This window comes from Thamnophis sirtalis, unplaced genomic scaffold, assembly GCF_051295495.1.
Source record: "Thamnophis sirtalis isolate CommonGarterSnake01/CBP01778 unplaced genomic scaffold, rThaSir2_p1.2 scaffold_10, whole genome shotgun sequence".
In the NCBI taxonomy this organism is placed as follows: Eukaryota; Metazoa; Chordata; class Lepidosauria; order Squamata; family Natricidae; genus Thamnophis; species Thamnophis sirtalis.
The window spans coordinates 55272866-55293841 of NW_028261390.1; the positions used below are offsets into that span (position 1 = coordinate 55272866).

The 20976-nt window shown below is 41.4% G+C and overlaps 1 protein-coding gene across 2 annotated transcripts in view; it reads right to left on the reverse strand.

The window, feature by feature from the left end:
• The window catches only part of LOC106547394 (gamma-aminobutyric acid receptor subunit alpha-4), an 84801-nt gene that overhangs the window by 43562 nt on the left and 20263 nt on the right, over positions 1-20976 (reverse strand). For both annotated transcript variants that reach the window (XM_014064540.2, XM_014064541.2), the window contains 5 exons: positions 18148-18215; positions 16675-16895; positions 16500-16582; positions 16139-16282; positions 7216-7368 (listed from right to left, as the gene is read on the reverse strand). In XM_014064540.2, coding sequence (XP_013920015.2) covers positions 7216-7368; positions 16139-16282; positions 16500-16582; positions 16675-16895; positions 18148-18215 — 669 coding nt within the window. The remainder of the gene's footprint in view (positions 1-7215; positions 7369-16138; positions 16283-16499; positions 16583-16674; positions 16896-18147; positions 18216-20976) is intronic.

The window sequence follows — 20976 nt, forward strand, 5'->3', positions numbered from 1 at the left end:
TCACCTGTACAAATGGGTCCTAGTGTACCTGAACGACATCCTCATATTTACAGAAATGATGGAGGAGCATGTAAAATTAATACACCGGGTTCTCAAGAAACCCTTGAGTACATCAAACTATCCAAGTGCGAATTCCATAAGACTCACTTAGACTACCTGGGCTAGCAAGTGTTGTGCGATGGCGTATAGAGGGACCCAGGGAAAGTAAAAGCCATCTTAGAATGGCAAGCCCCTCAAACCTGAAAGCAACGGCAGAGCTTTTTCTGGGGTTCACAAACTTTTACAGACAATTCATTCATTCCTTTGCAAAGATCGCCCTGCCAATCACCAAACAGTTAAAAATGGGAGGAAGGAGAGGAAAACCTTGGCCAAGTCAGCCACTAAACTGGACGATGGAGTACCAGTGAGCTTTTGAGGAATTGAAGACATTGTTTGAAGAGGAGCTGGTCCTAAATCACTCAAACTCTCAGGAGCCCTTTGTCATCCAAGCAGATGCCAGCAATGTGGCAGTAGGGGAAGTACTCCTCCAGAAAAACTGAGAGGGTAAGCGGTAGCCATGCACTTGCACCTGCTGAAAATTCAACAAAACTGAGAGGTACTGGGCAGTGAGGAAAAAGAAAGCACTCTCTGTGAGATGGGCTCACAGCTTTACTCCTCAAGTGGACTAAAGTGCCTTTTGAAGTGTGGACTGATCACAAGAATTTGGAGGCACTAAGGGCCCCCTGAAAACTTTAGTTGAAACAAGTGCAGAAGATGCAGTACTTTGATTGGTTCAACTTCATGCTGACGTACATCCCAGAGGGGAAGAACTTTTTAGCTGACGACCTTTCCCACATGACACAGTACAAGAGTAGCCAAAAAAGTGATAAATGCCATCATCCCCCCAAACCAGAGAGCAGCTCAAACAGGCACACACAAGGCAGCAGGTCAGAAGGAAGTCATTAGACCCCAGTGGCAAGCTAACCCAACAACTAAAATGGGAGTTACAATCTTAGCTGTGGTTCAGAGCTCATGGGGGAAAGCTGATGTCAAGAGAAGGACTGGCATGGAAGGGATACAAGCTGTATGTCCCTAGTAGCCTATGAGACCAAGTCCTGCACTGGAGTCATGACACCAAGCAAGCTGGCCACTTCAGGTTCTTAGGGAAAAGTTCAGATCTGCTACAACAAGTGGTGGAGATGACCCAGCCCTGGGAGGAGATAGCAAAGGACTTTATAGTTGAACTCCCAGAAAGTGGGGGAAGCACTGTCATTTGGATGATGATACACCTTTTTTCCAAACAAGCATACTTCATAGCCTTCCCAAGCCTCCCATCTGCCCAGAAACTTGCCAAGCTGTTCCTGCAGCATATATACTGACTGCATGGGGTGCCAAAGAGAGTCATCTCAGACCGGGGGAGGTCCAATTCACTGCTAAGTTTGGGAGGAAGTTCATAAGGCTGATAGAACTGTGATGGTGAACCTATGGCATACTTAACGGAAGTGGCACCCAGAGTCATCTCTCTGGGCATGTGAGCAGTTGTCCATTTCTCTTCCAGGTTCCAGCACACTGGCCAGCTGGTCTTCACACGTATGGAAACAGCAGAAACTGAAAGAGCAGCTGCCTAGTACCCATGCGTACACCAGGAAGATGATCTTCCGGTTTCTGGGATGCATGTGTGCGCAAAGACCAGCTGGCCAGTGCACATGCACATGCCAGAAACCAGAAGATCAACTTTCTGGTTCACACATGTGCACTGGGTGGCTGCTCTTTCGGTTTCTGGCACTCCCACGCATGTAAAGACCAGGTGGCTGGTGTGCTGGAACCTGAAAGAGCAAGGGGAGCAGAGCTGCCAGCCAGGATGGATGGGTGTGGGCTTCCCTCTCTCTCCACCTGAGTGGGATTCTTGTGTGGCCCCAGCCCTCCAGACCACAGCACTAGCACATGTCCACAGTCCAGAGCGTCTGGCTGGCTCAGGTGCATGGGGCAGCAGGGCAGTGTTCGCTTGCTGGGCGGCTGATCACCTCGCCTGCTGCTCCTACAGCCACAAGGGGTTAGAGGGCATCGGCAGTTCTCATGCTGCTGCTTCCGGCTGGTATACTGGAGCAGCTAGGAGGAAAAGTAGGAACTGCTGGGGAGGTGAGCTGCCCTAGGAGGGCCGGAGGAGACCGTAGCATGGAGGCACTGCTGAGAGATAAGACGTGTGTGGGGCCGGCTGGGAAGCAGGAAGGTACCATTTACGGATAAGAGAGGGGCTGCGCTGGCTTGTCCTCAGTGGCGGGATGGGGGGTGCTTCATTCCAGCCAGAGTTGAAGCTCTCCCGCCTGCTGGCCCCCCAAGCCAAGCCCTGGGAATGCTGGCACCGCTTACCTCTGAGGTGCTAGGCTCCCCAAAAGAAAAGGCACAGCCAGTGTATGCACATTGTACAGCTGGTCTTTACACCTGCATGTGTGCCAGAAACTGGAAGACCAGGTGGCCAGCGAGCATGTGTATGCTGGAAACCAGAAGATAATCTGCTTTTCCAGTTTCTGGCACATGCATGCATGCAAGATGCCAAAAAGGTCTAATCTATCAAACACTGTGATAGGATCAACTCAAGGGCTTAGTTCTACATTCCATCTGAGTATGAATGGGGCCAAGGCAATGATTGAGTAGTACTTCAACTGCTATGTCAACTACCAGCAATCTAACTAGATGGACTTCCTGCAGTTTTGCTGAAGTTGTGTACAATAATGCTGTACCTAGCAGCACAGGGCTTGCCCTATTCAAAGTAACTACAGGGGTGGAATTTGTACCTATGCCAGAATACCTTGGGAACCCCCTTTCTCAGGGAACTTGACTGAGTGGGTGAGTTATTTGCAAAATGCATGGGGAAATATAAAACAAGCGCTGGCCAAGGTGATGGAGACTCAGAAAGTGCAGGTAGACAGTAGACAGTCACCCTGAAACTGTTTCACACAGGAGAGAAAGTGTATTTATCTACAAAGTATCTGAAATTGAAGCTGCCCTGCTGAAAGCTGGGTCTAAAGTTTGTAGGGCCTTTTCCAATAGTGAAAATCATAAATCCAGTTACAGTAGAGTTGAAACTGCCATGTCTAGTGGGAAAAGTGCACCCCGTGTTCCATTACAGTTTGCTTAAGCCGGTGGTGGGGTCAGCACTAAGGCTAGTAGCCAGGGTAGCTCCAGGTCCAATTGTAGTGGAAAGGGAGACACGCTATGAGGTTAAAAGGATCCTGGATTCTAGCCTATACAAGGGGAAACTCCATTACCTGGTCCAGTGGAAAGGATACCCAAGGTCAGAAGCTGTGAAAGCGCAGAATATGAAGGGAGATTAATTGATAAGGAAGCTTCATCCCAGAAACCAAATGGGTCTCCCTGGAGACCTAGGGAACCCCTGGCTTTATTAATGTGTGTGTGCGGGCTTGATGTTTTCCAGGTGCTTCTCACTTTCTAAGGGGATCCGATTGTCAACTTCGAAATGGAACTAGGCTGTCACAGCTATCTTTTCATTCCTTAGTTTGCCACACAGTATGGGAGAGGTTTTGAATGTCAAACCAGACAATAACAACAGATGGTCCTGTAGGGACCAAGTTCATCTCAACAGATGCTGGCCAGAGACTAGAAGGAGTTGCCAGGAAGACGCCAGAACACCTAACTGGACAATGTGACCTGTGACAAGGAGTGAGGGAAATATCTATTCTTTAATTATACCGAAACCACGGGAAATAGTTAGAGTTGGTTTTGCTTTCATGCGTGCCGAAATGATGCACTCAATCAAACAATTCTTTGAGAAAGTTGATTGTCTCGGAGTGCTGAATTGGTTGGGTTTGCCAGTTGGAACCTTTTCATTAAGGATGAAAGCCTCCTAGAATGCATATGGGTTGATATAAAAGAAAAAAAGAATGACATTGCCATAGATGTATACTACAGAGCACCCAACCAAGCAGAAGAAATAGATGAACTTTTTGCCACTCAGTTAACAAATGTATCAGTGGTGGGATTCAGCCGGTTCGCACCTATCCGGGAGAACCGGTTGTTAACTTTCTAAGCAGTTCAGAGAACCGGTTGTTGGAAGAAATCTCCTTTTGTTTTTTTCCCCACTTTACAGGGCTAATCCTGTAAGGAAGGCAGGAAGGAAACATTCTGGTGTTGTTTCTAGCCTCATCTTTATTGCCCTGCTTACAGAAACTGCCTCTCCGGTTAACTCTTATGACATTGTAACAACTAAAGCAAAATGCCCATTGATGTGAGTGACGTTGAGTTAGCCATGGCCACCGAGCCACGCCTACCTAGCTGGTCATTAGAGCAGAGAACCGGTTGTTGAATTATTTGAATCCCACCACTGAAATGTATGTAGGAAATAAGCCATAGTAAAAAAAAAAGGAGGACTTCACTCTCGCATCAGCTAGAAGACAAATACTGCATCATGTGAAAGATTAAACAGGTTCCTGATTAATCTAGCTGACAACTTTGTCATCCAAAAGTTAGAGGAGAGAACTAAAGGGACAGCTATATTGGACCCAATTCTTACTAAAAGAGAAGAAAAGGAAAAAAAAGGGGGTGGAAGTTAGGGGAACCATGGGGGAGAGTGACCATATCATACTGGAATTTGATATAATGCATGCAAAACAATAGAACATAATAAAACCAGCTTCTTACACTTAAAAAGAGTTGATTTTGACAAACATAGAGAAAGCTTGGGAAGGAATCCATGCATGAAAATCTTAAAGGAGAAAACAACCCAAGAAGCTTGGGAAACACTAAAATATATAATTACAAAAGCCCAGTCCACCACAATAACAGAAATAAGGAAATCCAAGAAGAGGCCAGCATGATTGGACTCTCTGATAAACTGAAACACAAAAAGGGTAAGTATAAAAAAATGGAATGAGGGATACATAACTGAGGCAGAATACCAGCATATAGCCCAAATCTGCAAAGATTAAGATTAACTAAAACTTGCAACAAATGTAAAAAAAAAATCTGAAAGCATTTATTTCAACATATAAAAAACAAGAAAAAAGTGAAGGAAACAATCAATAACACTAATGGGGGACAATGACAAGGAAGTTGCTTAATTGCTTCTTAGCATCTGCCATGATGCAAAAGGGGGGTGGAATCTTATTTTTGAAGATTCAATCTTTTGAAGATTCCCATCTTCAAAAAAGGGAAAAATGGAATCTACAAACCAATAAGTCTGACATCTATATCTAGGAAGAGCCTTGAAAAGATAATCAAGCAACAGATCTGCCGACACCTACAAGCAATTGCAATTATTACAGTTAACTGGTTACTATTTCTATTTGGATTTTGCTCGGAAGACAGACTAATTCTGGAGATTATTATATTTAATTAAGCAAACATGGATTTTGCTTCAGGATGAACTATTTATAACTTTTGGGATGACTTGGGATAGATAAGATGCTCTGGGAAATTTTCTACAAGTGGATTACAATAACAGTTTGTTAGTTTTGAAACTTTAATTTTATTCTTATTATTCCTGTTAGGTACTTTGTCATTAAAATAACTTATAGAAGACAGGTCAACAATTTGTAAATAGATGTAGTAGATTAAAATGCTTGGGACAGTCAGTTTGTAAGGGGAGGGTACTAATGTTGTAGTAACCTATTAATCAGTATTCTAGAGGGGATGTTATATGTATATGTAATAGAGGGGGTTGGTCTTTTTCTTTTTAAATTGGTGTGTGTGTGTGTGTGTGTGTGTGTGTTTCCTTTTGGATACCTTTTTTGAGTTCTGTATTTTGTATTCTAATTTTATTTTGAATAAATTAAATTATATATTTTCTACTCATGATGAGTGACTGCTGATGCATTCCTTTCCCCACTCTCTCCTCTACCAGAATCACCCAGTTGATCTCATCCAGTTTGACTGGGATTCGTCTCAATGAGAAAGTTTTTGTCCGCGTCATCATTAGCACTGGTTTGGGGCTTGGTGGTGGGGTCACATCCTATTGTTATATGGAATGTAACAACTCACCATGGCCAACTTACTGCAGGACAACTTGCCATGGCCAACTCACCACAGGACAACTCACTGCAGAACAATTCAAAAACTCAATGTAATTATTTAAAATAGTTAAAAATATTTTAATTTTTGTCATTCACATTTCATTTTGTCTCTCCTTTGGCATCCTATCTTTTATGATTTTATTCCACTATTTCCTTAATATTAGTGTAACTGTTGTCCTGCAGAGAATTGTTCTGTGATGAGTTGGCCATTGTGAGTTGGCTTTGGTGAGATGGCCATGGTGAGTTAGCAATAGCAATAGCAGTTAGACTTACATACCGCTTCCTAGGGCTTTCAGCCCTCTCTAAGCGGTTTACAGAGTCAGCATATCGCCCCCAACAATCCAGGTCCTCATTTCACCCACCTCGGAAGGATGGAAGGCTGAGTCAACCTTGAGCCGGTGAGATTAGAACCACTGAACTGCAGATAACAGCCAGCTGAAGTGGCCTGCAGTACTGCACCCTAACCACTGCACCACCTCGGCTGTGGCATATTGTCATAGAGCCATTGTCATATGCTGTGGACAAGGAACGGAGTTTTCCAGATGGAAAACTGGGAGCAGTCATATTTATTCTGTACCTCAATGCTTCAGTTCAGATTTTGAAGTATATCTCCATGTAAATAAAGACTGGTCCTTTGTCAAAGGACCAAAATAATAGATTTTGTTCTTACTTGGGTAAACAACAATAGGAACACAACGTACTATTTAACTGAAGCACAATATACAGTATATTCCTTAGGTTTCTTCTATTTTCAATTTTTTTCCATCATAACTCACCTAGTAAAGGTGTTAGAAAATATTTTAGAACATATCAGAACATAGACAAATAGAATTTGAACAGACCTTGGAGGTCATCTAGTGGAAACACTCTGTTCGAGCAAGAGACCTTATGCTATTTCAGACAAATGGCTGTCCAGGGCCCTTCTTTAAAGTGAAGGAGCACCTGCAACTTCTGATTTTCTATTCTATATTAATATAAATAGAATAAATAGAATAAATAGAACATTAATATTCTACTTCTCTAAGCTTCACTCTTTCACTAAAGAGTTATAGTGAAGTATATTATGGTATAACAGATATAATCGTCACTACTAACCTCGCTTTTCTTTTTGTGGTAATCTTTCTTAATACTTTTGCTATACTAATATTGATTTGAAAAGAGAAGACACAACATGGTTAAGGCAAGCATAGTCAATGGTGACACTTACCAAAAACAGTTCTGGCAGGAACGGACTCTTTGTTAATCCAAAATGACACCTGGGAGAGGATCACAGTCATGATGCACGGAATATATGTCTGTATCATAAAATATCCCATTTTCCTTCGGAGATGGAAGTGTACTGTCATGACCACATATTCACCTAATAAAAGCCAAAACAACAAGAACAAAACCCCAACACTTCACTTCATATATCTTAATTTAAAAAAACAACCCATCAAACAGTGAATCATGAAAAATCAGAAAAGAAAATCTCTAGTTTTTTCATATCTTCCTAAAATCACAAGAAGCTAAAGTAAAATAGGTCACATCTTATATTGCAGCCTTTCTGGAAGCCTCAGCTACTTTTATCTCTGTGAAGGAAATTAGGAGTAGAGAATAATCCAGGAATGACAAAGTAAACCCAAGAAATGGTAATAGATCTTAAAACAAAGAAGAAATCAGTACCATTTGATTTTCCTCAAGTTGGCCTTCCAAAAGATGGTGCCTGCCAAATGTTTTGAAATAAAATTCTCAGGTAGATCCATCTAATTATAATGGGCAATAAAGAGAAGGAAAGTCCTGAACTATGCTGTTTAAGGATTCAGAAAGGTTGTTTAGGGCTTTAAAAGGCTGCTTGGGGAGTTGTAATTCTTCAGAAAGCTTGTCATACCTGCCCCAGTTTGATCCCTTAGGAAAGAAAGACCCTCAACTCCATTGGGTTGAAGCAAAAGTTTCTTTACTAAAAATATATTGGCTGCAGTAAAGTCAGACTAGCTCTGGGTTTCCCACCTCACAAGATACAGAAAGGTTTCCCCTCATCCCAGGCCTACTCTATGACCTCTCGTTCTTCAGCCAATCAGAATTCGCTTAAGTGTTCTGAAAATGCTAAAATGTTTTTGGGGTAATTCACACTTGTTCTCAGGATGCCTGGCCTTGGATGATGGTACAAACTGGTTCTGAAGTTGTCTGGTCTTTAACCCCTGTCATTCCCCCCTCCCTATTTCCCAACACGTATACATAGAGCTTTATTGTCCCCCTCCCTCTAGCCTTTGATGTCAGGATGCCTATGAGGCAGCAAACTGAGCTTGGCAGTCCTGACATTTTGCCCCCTTGACAGAGATGCTAATCATGTAAAGGAAAAAGAAGAGGGGAGGGAAAGACAAACAGAAATTTCTAATTAGCAGATAATTCAATGAAGTTTATCTGGGTACTGTTCATGGGATTTTTTAAAGCACTCTGGAGGCTTTAATATGGAATCAACCCATTCAGTCTCTGAGGGAGGGGAGTCTTCCCATGCTACTAAGTACTGGGTTTTCCCCCAATATATACAGGAGTCCAAAATGTCTTTGACTTCAAAGTGTTGCTTTCCCTCAATCATAATGGGCTCAAGTGGTGGTTACGACCCAGGGTGTAGGGAAGACATAACCTCTGGTTTCAATAAGATGCAATGAAACACAGCTCTGACTAGTTTTACATGTCTGCCTTTGTCTCAGTATAGATTAAAATATCATTCAGGTAGACTAGCACTCCCTTGTACAGGTGTTCATGCAGCACTTCATTTATCAGCTGCACGAGGACAGCAGAGGCCTCTTGCAGTCTGAAAGGGAGGACTTGGAAACATCCTAAGGGAAAATTGAAAGCCATTTTCCACTCATCCTCTGCCATGATTCTCCCGCACATCCAATTTGGTCAAGACCTTCCCCTTGGCCAAATAGGCTAGCATGGCCTTCATCAAAGACATTTTCCCTGCTGACAGCATTAGGCCCCCTAAGCATTAAGGGCATAGATAAAAGGACCCATCCTTCTTTTCCATAAACAGTGACAGGGCAGCCACCCTTGGGGCAGCTACTCTCAGTCTGGCAGGCTAGATGAAACCATCAGGTATCAGGTATTTGTATATAAATTCTGCAGTTCCTCCAATTCTCTAGGAGTCATGGAATGGGTAGTTTAGGTTTGGGTAGTTTGGCTCCCAGTAGGATTTCTATGGAATACTTGGTCGGCTGGTTGGGTGGGAGCGCATCTGACCCCTTTTCATTGAAAACATCCCATAAGTCCTAGTACACTTTGACGATCCAGGGATCGCCTTGGAGCCAGTCTTTGATGGCTATTCTCACCTCCCTTATTGACTTCAGCCACAGCAGTTTAAGGGTAGCCTTTCATGGTTCTTCCCCTACCCTCCTTCCTCACTGGCCCACCAGATCTTTAGCAACCCCCTAGTTCACATAAGGCAGCGATGGCGAACCTTTTTTGGCTCACATACCAAAAGCAGGGGGAGCACAGGGGGGTCATGCATGGGCATGCCATACCAATAATGCAATGTGTGACCCCCCCCCCAGTGCGCATGCACGCATGACAGGCACACACACACCATTGTTGCATGCTTTTTTCACCCTCCCCAGGCTCCAGAGGCTTTATAAGAGCCCGGGGAAGGCGAAAACAGCCTCCCCCACCAAGTACCTTCTTAAAATATAAGATGTTCCAAGTAGCGCAGTTTTTTGCAGTTCCACTGGTGTTATTGCAGGAAGCTGCAATTTGTTGATGTATCTTGTAAAATTCTTGGACATGGTGCCAAGTGCCCCGATGACAGTGGGTATCACTGTTACATGCTTCATCCATAGCCGTTTTGACGGATAGCTCATGATATTTCATGATTTTTTCTAGTTCTTTTTCTTTGACTCTGGCATCTCCAGGAACAGCGATATCAATAAACTGTACACTTCAGCCCTCTAAACCGTGTTGTGCTCCAAATGACGATCCGTTTGTATTCGAAAGTCCCACAACATCTTCACCTTCTCATTTTCGATAACTTTTTCCACTTTATGTTCCCATGACTTTCAGGATACAGGTAAATCATATTTTTTACATAATGACCAGAGGATTAATTTAGCAACTCGGTCATGTCTAGCTTTGTAATCAGTTTCTGCGATTTTGCTGCATTCACATATTAAATGTGAAACAGTTTCGACTTTGTTATTGCAAAGTCAGCAGTTTGGGATGTCAGTAAATTTTTGTATCTTCGCTTTCATGGCATTAGTTTGTAGTGCTTGTTCTTGTACAGCCAGTATTAAGCCTTCCATTTCTTTCTTGATAATTCCCATCTTAAGCCATGTCCATGTCAAGTTGTCATCACATTTTCCTTCAATGTTTTTAAAATGCTGTGCATTCAAAGCTTTGGTTTTCCATCTATTTAATCTGTCATCCAGCCGTTTTTCCTTATATTCTGCCTTTGTTTCTGTTGTTTTTATGCTGTTCTCCCTTTTCACAGTCTGCAGCAATTTTTCTGTACTTTGGTTCACATAATCATTCAAACTTTGTTTTTTTCTTCTACAGTTTGATGGATTTGCAATAGCCCCCTGCCCTCTATTTTTCTTGGCAGATACAACCTGTCGATGTCACTTCGTGGATGTAAAGCATGGTACATATTCAAAAGTTTGCGTGTTTCCCGGTCCAGGTTTTCCAGTTCAGCCAGAGTCCAGTTGATGATTCCAGCTGAGTAGCGTATCACTGGAACTGCCCATGTATTAATGGTTTAAATTATGTTTCCAGCATTCAGCTTTGATTTTCATATTTTGCGGACCCCCCTGATGTATTTCTTTTGCATTGACTCTTTGACTTTTCCATTCAAGATGTTATCTGCTTCCAATATGCCTAGGTACTTGTAACCATCATCCTTTGCTAATGCTTTCAGTATATTTCCATTTCCCAGTTCTATTCCTTCTGTTTTTTCCATTTTTCCTCACCGCATGGATAATATAGCACATTTTTCAAGTCCAAAATTCATTTTGATGTCACTGCTGAACAGTTGAACTGTGTTGAGTATTGATTTACTGTACATTCGGTGGGGCTTTTCGCATACATTTTTAAGTCATCCATGTATAGTAGATGGTTTATCTTGCCATGTTGCCTTGAGATTTGGTATCCCAGTTTTGTGTTTCGTAGGATTATTGTCAGTGGAATTAATGCAATCTTGAACAGTAGTGGTGAAAGTGAATCCCCTTGGAAGATTCCTCATCTAATATTGACTTCACCAATGTTCTCCCCATTTGTTGTTAGAACTGTTTTCCATTTTTGCATATTTGCTTTCAAAAATGTACAGATATTTTTGCTGATTCCAAAGTTTTCCAGACAGGTGTTAACCCAGCTGTAGGGTAATGAGTCAAATGCTTTCTTGTAATCAATCCAGGCCATATTTAAATTTGTTTTTCTTTGTTTTGCATTTTTTAGTACCATTTTGTCTATGAGCAGCTGATCTTTTGTTCCTCTTGATTTTTTATAATTTCCTTTTTGTTACACAAAACTGTGATACAAACTGTTTTCCATCAGATGATTGAATACTGAATTTGCCAGTATCCTTATAAAAAGTTTGAACATTGTTGGCAGACAAGTAATTGGGCGATAGTTGCTTGGTTCTGTGCCTTTTTCTGGATCTTTCATTATCAAGTATGTTCAGCCAGCTGTTAACCATTCTTCGCTTGTTGTATTTTGAAGCATTTGATCAAGTTGAGTAGCCATGCGATGATGGAGGCTGATCAGGTGTTTTAGCCAGTATCCATGTAGTTCATCCAGGCCAGGTGCACTCCAGTTCTTGACCTTCTTTGCTTGTTTTGCCACCACGTCAGTTTTTATTAAAATATTTTCCATCTTGTTTTGTGTTGTTTGTTGCTGAATATCTTTGATCCAGGAGGCAGTGTTGTTGTGTTCCACTGGGTTTTCCCACAGTTCTTTCCAAAAGTTCAAAGTTTTTTTATACATGGGTGAATATTAGTTTGGATTCGATTTTCATCAAGGGACCAGTAGAAGAGGTGTTGGTTTTCTTCTCAACTGGACAGTTTCACGATATTGTTTTATTCGTCCTTCGCAATTTTCTTTGCTGTTGCTATTGCACGTTGTTTTAGTTCTTCCATAATTTCCATTATTGTTTTTTCCTCCAGGTTGTATTTTTTGTGTAAACTATTTTTCAGTTTTTTGTTCTTTAGTTTTCCTTCTTTCAAGAACTTCAGATTACTGATATCCCCTTGTAGTTTTTTAAATTTTATTTTCAAGTCGAATTTCCCACTTTGGTGTTTCAGTGGGTTTCTTTTTTGGCATTTTATAACCTAGTTTTGCAGTTATAACGGTGGCTGTGCTATACATTAATTGGTTGGTTTCATATAGTGTGCTTCATATAGAACTTCATATAGAAGTTAAAATGTTGTTCAGCAGTTAACAGATCTTTCACTCGTTTGCTAGGCCCTTCATGAATGATAGGTAGTCTTTTTCTTTCTACATTTTCTTGTGGTTTTAAATTTTTTCTTTCAGCATTTTAGCTCTACACTTTCAAGTTGTTGCACAGGAGGGTCTTCATCCTGTATGTTCATTTCTTCCACAGGCTGGCCAATTTGTTCAGGTGTTGGAGCAATTTCTTCAGCTTGTTCATTGCCACTTGTTGTTTTTTTAGCCAATATTTCTAGATGTTGCATATTATTATCGTTACAATGTCCTAGGCCCCTGGGTGGGGCCCGACTAGTAACCAATGCCAAATCCGGCGAAACAACTGGCCGCTGTGATACAATCATTATTATACAATTGTATCACAGCGGCCAGTTGTTTCGCCGGATTTGGCATTGGTTACTAGTCGGGCCCCACCCAGGGGCCTAGGATGTTGTAACGTATTTTCGTAATATGCGTGCAGTCCCAAGCAGTGCGGCTTTTTGCATTTGACTGATGGCAATTTTGTCAATTTTTAACTGTTTTAAATGTAATTCCAGTGCTTTTGGAATAGCACCCAGTGTGCCAATTACCACTGGAATTACCACTGCTGGTTTGTGCCATAGTCGTTGAATTTTGATATTTAAGTCCTGGTATTTTGCGATTTTTTCATGTTCCTTCTCGGCGACCCTGCTATCACCTGGTATTGCGATGTCTATGATTGTGACCTTATTTTTCTCAACCAGTGTGATGTCTGGTGTATTATGTGCCAGTATTTTGTCTCTTTGTATGCGAAAATCCCACAAGATCTTGACCATCTGATTTTCAGTGACTTTTTCAGGCTGATGTTCCCACCAGTTTGTTGCTGTTTTAATATTATAATTTTTGCACAAATTCCAATGGATCATTTGCGCTACTGAATTGTGCCGCAATTTATAATCAGTCTGCGCGATTTTTTTACAGCAGCTGAGTATGTGATCAACAGTTTCATCAGCTTCTTTGCAAAGTCTGCATTTGGCATCATCAGAGGTTTTTTCGATTTTGGCCTTAATGGCATTTGTGCGGATAGCTTGTTCTTGCACAGCCAGGATTAGTGACTCTGTTTCTTTCTTTAATGTACCTGTTGTTAACCATAACTAAGTTTGTTCACTGTCCACTTTATCTTTTATTTTTTCCAGAAATTGGCCATGCAGTGCTTTGTTCTGCCAACTCTCCATTCTTGATTTTATCACATCTTTTCTGTATTCTTGTTTCGTCTGTTGGGCCTTCAGTAGATTTTTGTTCTTTACTTCGATTAATAGATGTTCTTGACTTTCTTTTAAATAATCAGCCGGTGCATGTTTTTCCTAACTCTGTTGGTGTACTCTTGCCTGACAATAGTTTTTACTTCTCCATGCTTGATATTATCCAACTGCAGAATGCCTAAGTATTTGTAGGCTTCATTTTCGTTGCATTTAATTAGTTGGCAATAATAATAATAATAATAATAATAATAATAATAATAATAATATTTTGCTATTGCTGTCAAGGAAGTATTGACAAGGCCATTGATAGAGTTAGGGGGCCTCCTGTGAAATTTGCACAGATTCTGCACACACCTAGAGCATCTATTGCTGAAACTGGATTGCACCAGGACCGTGGCACGACAAAACCGCGCTACGCAAAATAGCGGAGATTAAATCGCGTCACTAAAGTCGCGACGTCATCATCGCGCGTCATCACCGCGGGGACAACAGCGCGGTGACAGAAGGGCGTTCTACATGCTTCGTTCTTTGCCTCCAAAGGTAGCCCTCCTCCTCCAGCTGACAGCGGCAGCAGGCACGGGGCAAAGCGGGCTGCCCAGCAGCAGCAGCCCGCGGGAAGGGTCCAGCTCAGCCGCGGGGGGCAGCAGGAAGCCCGCGGGGGGGGCGAGCAGGGCCGCCGACGCTGGCGGCGGAGGAGGACGCAGCAGCGGCAGCGGCTGAGGCTCTCCCGGGGCCGGCGAAGCGGGCTTGCCTGGCAGAGGCAGGCCGCCCTCTTCTTCCTCAACAACATCTCCTTGGATGGGCGGCCGCCGCCACCGGGCAAGCCCGCTTCGCCGGCCCGGGAGAGCCTCAGCCGCCGCCGCTGCCGCATCCTCCTCCGCTTCCTGATGCCCCCCGCGGCTGTGCTGGACCCTTCCCGCGGGCTGCTGCTGCTGGGCAGCCCGCTTTGCCCCGTGCCCGCTGCCGCTGTCAGCTGGAGGAGGAGGGCTACCTCTGGAGGCAAAGAACGAAGCATGTAGAATGCCCTTCTGTCACCGCGCTGTTGTCGCGGCGGTAGGGTCGTTTTTTTATTAGCGCTTCGGACGCCGCGGATTTGCCTCCGCACTTATGTCGGCGCGGATAAGGGCATCGCGGTTTTGTGGTGGAACCCACCAGGACACAGTGCAGAAGATTCTCTTGATCTTATGTTATATCCTGGTATTATGTTACATACATTACATACATACATACATACATACATCAAGAAAGCAAGAAAAACTTGTAGGAAAAATATACAAATTGATGAAAGGATGCTATCAAATGTCTGGGTGATACTTGTATCTCCTCAAATAAGTATTTTCTTTTAGGCAACTTGTTTTTCAGGTTCAGTGTTCCAAATGACAAATGATATTTTTTCAGAACAGAAAATAAATGAATCAATCAAGGTAAGTTATATTTTTTTAAAAAAGTAGAATGATCTCTCACCCCCGTTATAGGGAGGTAATTAAGAAGTAATTAAATATATCATAGAAAAATAAAATGAATTTCAAAAGTATGTTGATAAATAAGTTTTCTTAAGTTTATCTCATATTTATATTAATTCATAAGCTCTTCCAAAGAAACATGGAAGAAACAAAGCAAAATAATGCCGCCTTTGGCAGCAATGGAAAAAAGTTTATTGAACCTTCAGAGAGCCTTTGATGATCACAAATTGATAGAATAGGATGCAATTTACTCAATTCTTATCAAGGTACATCAATGAAAAAATTAATTTACTTCTACATAGTTAACATTTCTTGCATGAAATAATTAGTCCAATATTGGCTGCTATTGAAACTTAATTTAATAGGATGCAAATTTAAAGGCACTGGGTTAGAAGATTGTTTTTAAAAAGCCTCAAATACTGAATAGAAAATGTGTGAAGATTTGATTGTTACCCCTTGATAACTTCTTTGTATAAAGTCTTTCTGAATGAATCCATAAGGGATCAATAGTGTCTCACTGACTGATAATTTCCACTTCATTATGAAAATATTTTTTCCTCTTGCTATCAATAATGCCATTCAAAAATATGTCAGCTACATCTTCTCCCTCCACTACCTAATTCTGTCCTGAGTTACACTACAGGATTAAAATCTTCATATAACATAAACAACAAAATTAATGTTTAAAATTGTCACCCACAGACCATCAATGTTGTCACTTCTCTTGCTGTTCTGCCTATTGCTATATTCAAACATGACTTTAAAAATCATCACAAACAGTAATAATTGTTACACTTGATACATTTGCTCTAGCAGCTTTTTAATATGAATTTATTTGGACTATCTGCAAGTTTTTATTGTACGCTAAGTCACAATTAATGATTAGCATTGACAAACATGTAGCTATGAAACATGTCACTTGCTGCAAACTCCCATGTTTTTAATTGCCTTTTCAACCATTTTCACTTTGTCTCCTAAAGAATTACCCAGCAAAGAGCAAGCACATTTATCTAAACCTGAAATGGAAGAATCTTACCTGTGATAGATTTAATTGTGTCAGTAGATGCTGTATGTCCAAGTAGGTCATATTGAACTAAACTAGAAGACTCTTCAGGGACTTCCACTGAATTTTTTGGCCCTTTTGTCCAGGTGTAGATCATTTCGCTCTTTGGATATGCATCTGAACAAGATGTATTTAGAAAAAAAATAATGGACAAAATATTTGTCTTAAGAACTTATCTTAAAACCCAGTGAAAGCATTCCTGTTGCTTTCAGGGGCACCAGCTTTCTTTTTTGACAAAGATACAAGCCTGTGGCTATTCACTGACCTGTTTCTTACAACAAGAACAAAAATTGAGCTTTAGTACCATAAGTAAAATGTCAAAATGGGGACTTACAGCTTCCAAATTTTAGCGGACAGGCATGTCCATCCATTGGGAAATCCACCAATCTCATGGGACATTCAGCACTTATGGTGAGCCTATAGGAACCATGTAAAATTAGTCCTGACATAGGATAGTACATCAGCAATTATTAAATCATGTAAATGTACAGAATATATAAAGCAGGTACCTCATTGTATATAGAATGGTGCCATTTCTCATAATTCTAAATAGTTTATTTGGGGCTGTCATGTTATGAGACACAGATTTTTTTCCATTCCGAAAGAAAGTATCTGGGGTCCACACTTTGTTAACCATCAAGTTGTTTAATCTTAGAATTTCAATGGGACTATCATATTTTAATCTCTTGTCAACCCATGTCTGACGAAAGAAAACATCCATTGTATATTCCTATAATAATTGGGAAGCAAATTAAACAATGTTATACAGTACATGCATTTTCCCAAGAATAAATCAGTGATAGGAAACTACAAAATCCCTAAATACATTTCTATCAATTCAATAGAACTATGTACATCTTAATACTTTAATTTTCTACATTAGTTATATAAATAAATTATTAAACATACTAAATCAAAATAATTACTGTAATCTAATAGAATGGCAAGAAGCATGTAATTAAACTTGTTCAGAATTGGAAACGAAATGATAAATTCACTAACATATGTTATTGATTTTATATCCATGCTATTTTGTTTTGTTTTTTACAAATGATTAAAATTTAAACTGGGAATATATTGTATGCTTATAGCAAACAAATGAAAGAAGTGCTATTGAATTGCAATCAGTAAAAACATCATAGGGGTAAACAAAAAGTGAATATTTCCCACAAAATAGTAGATCTTCTAACTTCACCACCATTTATATATAAGATACATATGGAAGTTTGTAAATCTTGCAGAATCGTTTTAACTGGGCCCTCAACATCTAGGTATACTGCTCACTAGGGAAGACTCCTGCATTAAGACATTCACAAAAAGTCTTTAAAAATCAAGATGGTGGCCTGATCAAGGCCTTCCCCTTTCTTAAAATCTGTCAGGAGAGGGGGTTCGATCTTATAATTCTGGGCACCATTTCTATCTCTATCTGGGGATGGTTACACAACTATTGCAATGTTTTACAAGTGTCAAAACTGAATTAAAGTGCATAGGGTAGAATGCAATTTCTAAAAAAATCAGCTCTTCCTTTATTATTCTTTTAAAACTGCTATTGCAAGAAAATTGCTTACACATACAGTATATAAGTAATGCTTGGTATAACTGGAAATTTAAGTGGTATTTCTGAACTAAATATCAAGGAACTGGTACACAGGATCAGGCTATTTCTTGCCTTTCTTCCCAGGCAAATGGATGATTTCACTTAATTATACAGATTGTAGTATTCATCATATCTTGATTGGCTTCAGTCAAGCCCCTATCTTTACCAAGACAATTTTTTGAGGTTTTTCCTTTTTTAAAATATGGAAAGACCAGAACAGAAGCTGTGATAGCCATATGTTAAAAAAACCTGAAAATAAATTTCTGGTAATCTGTTCTTTTTTGCATGAATAACAGGTGAGTCCCAAAACCCTTCATTTCGTCACACACTTAGTACTAGGTTTAATTTTTTTCTTCCTCAAACCTATCATAATACTCATACTTACCATTTCTACATCAGAAACAGGTCCAAAACTTGTGACATAGATATCTGTTTTGACTTCAGTGACAGGACCTAATGTATAAAAAGATAGTAACCAAGGAGAATTGAATTGTTCCACATAAAAAAACCAGGAAAAACTATGCAGACAAATAATGCCAAGATTTAAAGAAACAATTCATTGGCCTCATTTTAGGAAAATGAAGCACTTATATGTGGCAGCTGTATTTACATATTCCTGTGTAACATTGATTTCCATATACTTTTATATATTTTCCTTTGTTTATGCAAATACAATTCATTTTGTAGTTTCTCTCTGTGTGTCTCTCTCTGTCTCTCTCCCTGTATGACTCTCTCTTTCTCTCTGTGTGTCTCTTGTCTGTCTGTCTGTCTGTCTGATTCTGATTCTCCGGCACCTCATCTCTGGCTGGGCAGTGGAGGGCAAGTGCCCAGCCCAGCCCTCAGGTTCCCAAGGCACCAGGATCCAGCAGCCCAGCAAATGGTGGGATTCAAATAATTTAACAACCGGTTCTCCTGAAGTGGTGCAAACTGGCTGAATCCCCACCACTGAGCCCAGCCCAGCCCAGCCCAACTTCCCTGAGGGGGCACCAGGCCACACTTACCTCCTCCTCGAGGCTGCTGCTATGCTTGCTCTCCTTGGCCGGGTTGCTCATGGCTGATGTGGGATGGCAAACCGCATGGGTCAAAGTGAGACCCACTCCCTCTCCATGCAAGGAGACCTGGCTTTGTAAGCAAAGCATCCTCAGTGATAGGCTGGAGACTACCAAGTGTGGCCAGGAGGAGGGGGAAGTGGGTGGTGAGGGCAGTGGTGCTGACCCTCTCTCCCTCTCATTCCAAACTCCTTCCTTCCTTCCTTTATTTCATCTTCTTCCTTCCTTTCACCAATCCACCCACCCACCCATCCTTCCTTCCTTCTTTCCTTCCTTACCTTCCTTCCTACCTCTTTACCTCCTTCCTGCCTCCCTCCTTCTCATTCCCATATTTCCTCTCTCCCTCCCTCCAGGAGCGGATGAAGGGAGGGGGAGATGGCGGCAGCACTGCTGGTGGCTGTGGCTCTCCCACGTGAGGTGGGAGGTGGAGCTGTCCTAGTGAAAGAAGTGCTTGTGGGCTGTAGGGCCAGCAGGTGAGGCTGGGCAGCAAGCAGGCCATGGAGACAATGGAGGCCCTGGTGGGGCACAGTGGGTGCCCTGGAGGCCCAGCGCTGCTGCTGGAGCTCTACATGCTCTCCTACAACTGGAAAATGGTCAGTCTGTGGGGCAAGACGGTGCTCATGACAGGTCAGCTGTGTGTCAGCTCTCACGTGGTCGCCACATCCTGTGCACATGCCATGGGAGAGTGGCCGGCCAGACTGGGGTGGGTCAAGGCCAAGGTGGCGGGGGCCAACCCCTTGCCATCTCCAGGGCAGCCCCATGGACAAGATCTAACCATGTAATTCAGAGCATTCAAGTATGAATTAGCAGAAACATTTGAAGTTTTTAAACTATTGAACTTTTGCTGGGCATCTATCTCAGAGCTGCAGGTTAAAACAGGCAAAAAAAATTACATGAAGTTTTACAAAGATAGGTAATCAGAATTCAGGATTCCATTAAATAAACCACTAATTTATTCTTGCATCAAGATTTACAAAAATTATGCTCATCAGATAAGGAATATCAGTTGGGCTCAACTATTACAGTCTTCTCTGAAGCCAATATGAAATGAATCAAGATACTTTGCTTCCTCCACAATTGCTGATAGTTGTGTGGTCACCATATTTTAGAAGTTGAAAATTATTCTTAATACTAATATTATGAAAACCAGAAAATATACTGTATAGCCTGAATGTCATCTAAGAACTCAAAATAATTGTCGTATAATGGTTTCAGTTAACTAGTTTCACAAGGGCAGACATACTTAGCTTTAGTACTTTGTTTCTAATTAAAAATCTTGTATCCTTGTGATTAAAGAAAGGGAGGAATAGGTTATTGCAACTAAAAATAGCAGTGAAACTGAAGAATGGATAACAAAGCATTCCAAGCCTCATTGTCTAAATGTCCAGAATCCAATTGTTACTATACTGATGAACCTACTTTAATGGCTTTACTGGTCTTCCAAGTCTTGCAAATTAGCAGTTCTACAATGATGGATCACCCATTAAGAAGCAATACATCCCCATCTTAGGAAAGATTACAAATTTAGAAGAATGCAACTGTGCAATGTGTCAGGGAGAGACGAAGGAAATGTAACAACAGGTACTCAGAGAATAGGTAGGGCAGAGAAAAGGCAGGAGGAGAGAAGGTTAGATAGATTACTTGTGAGGAGAAAGCCTCAGGCTTCTTGATGGGCTGTACCAGAAGCTGGCTATTTAGCACAGCAGATAGATGGAAGTGATGATGGAAACAATGTGTTCATTTCCTAACTGCGTTTTCTGGTCATTGTGATTCTTGTCTTGCTTTGGATCGTGCCTTTTGGACTCTGGACTTTTCTTGCCTCATGAAATCTCTTGCATTGTGTATTTAATTTTGCCAAGTGGACTTATTTTGATTGGGAAACTTTCAAGTGCCTTGTGGACTCATTGGCCATTGCTCTGAGGACTAGCATTGGTTTGCTTGTGGCTGGACTTAATAGGGACAGTTCTGGGTTTTTGGTGAAAGACGTTGCTGGGGAATATTAATAAATCCACGAAACCACAGTTAGGTGTGTATGAGACACCCAGCCTGCAGGCCGCCAATTTGGCATCCCTGCTCTAAAAGAATGCAAGTAACCTGCTGTCTGCAAGGAATATAAATTCTTCCATTCCCCACCATCTACTCAGAGCTGAAGCAGCTACTTGAAT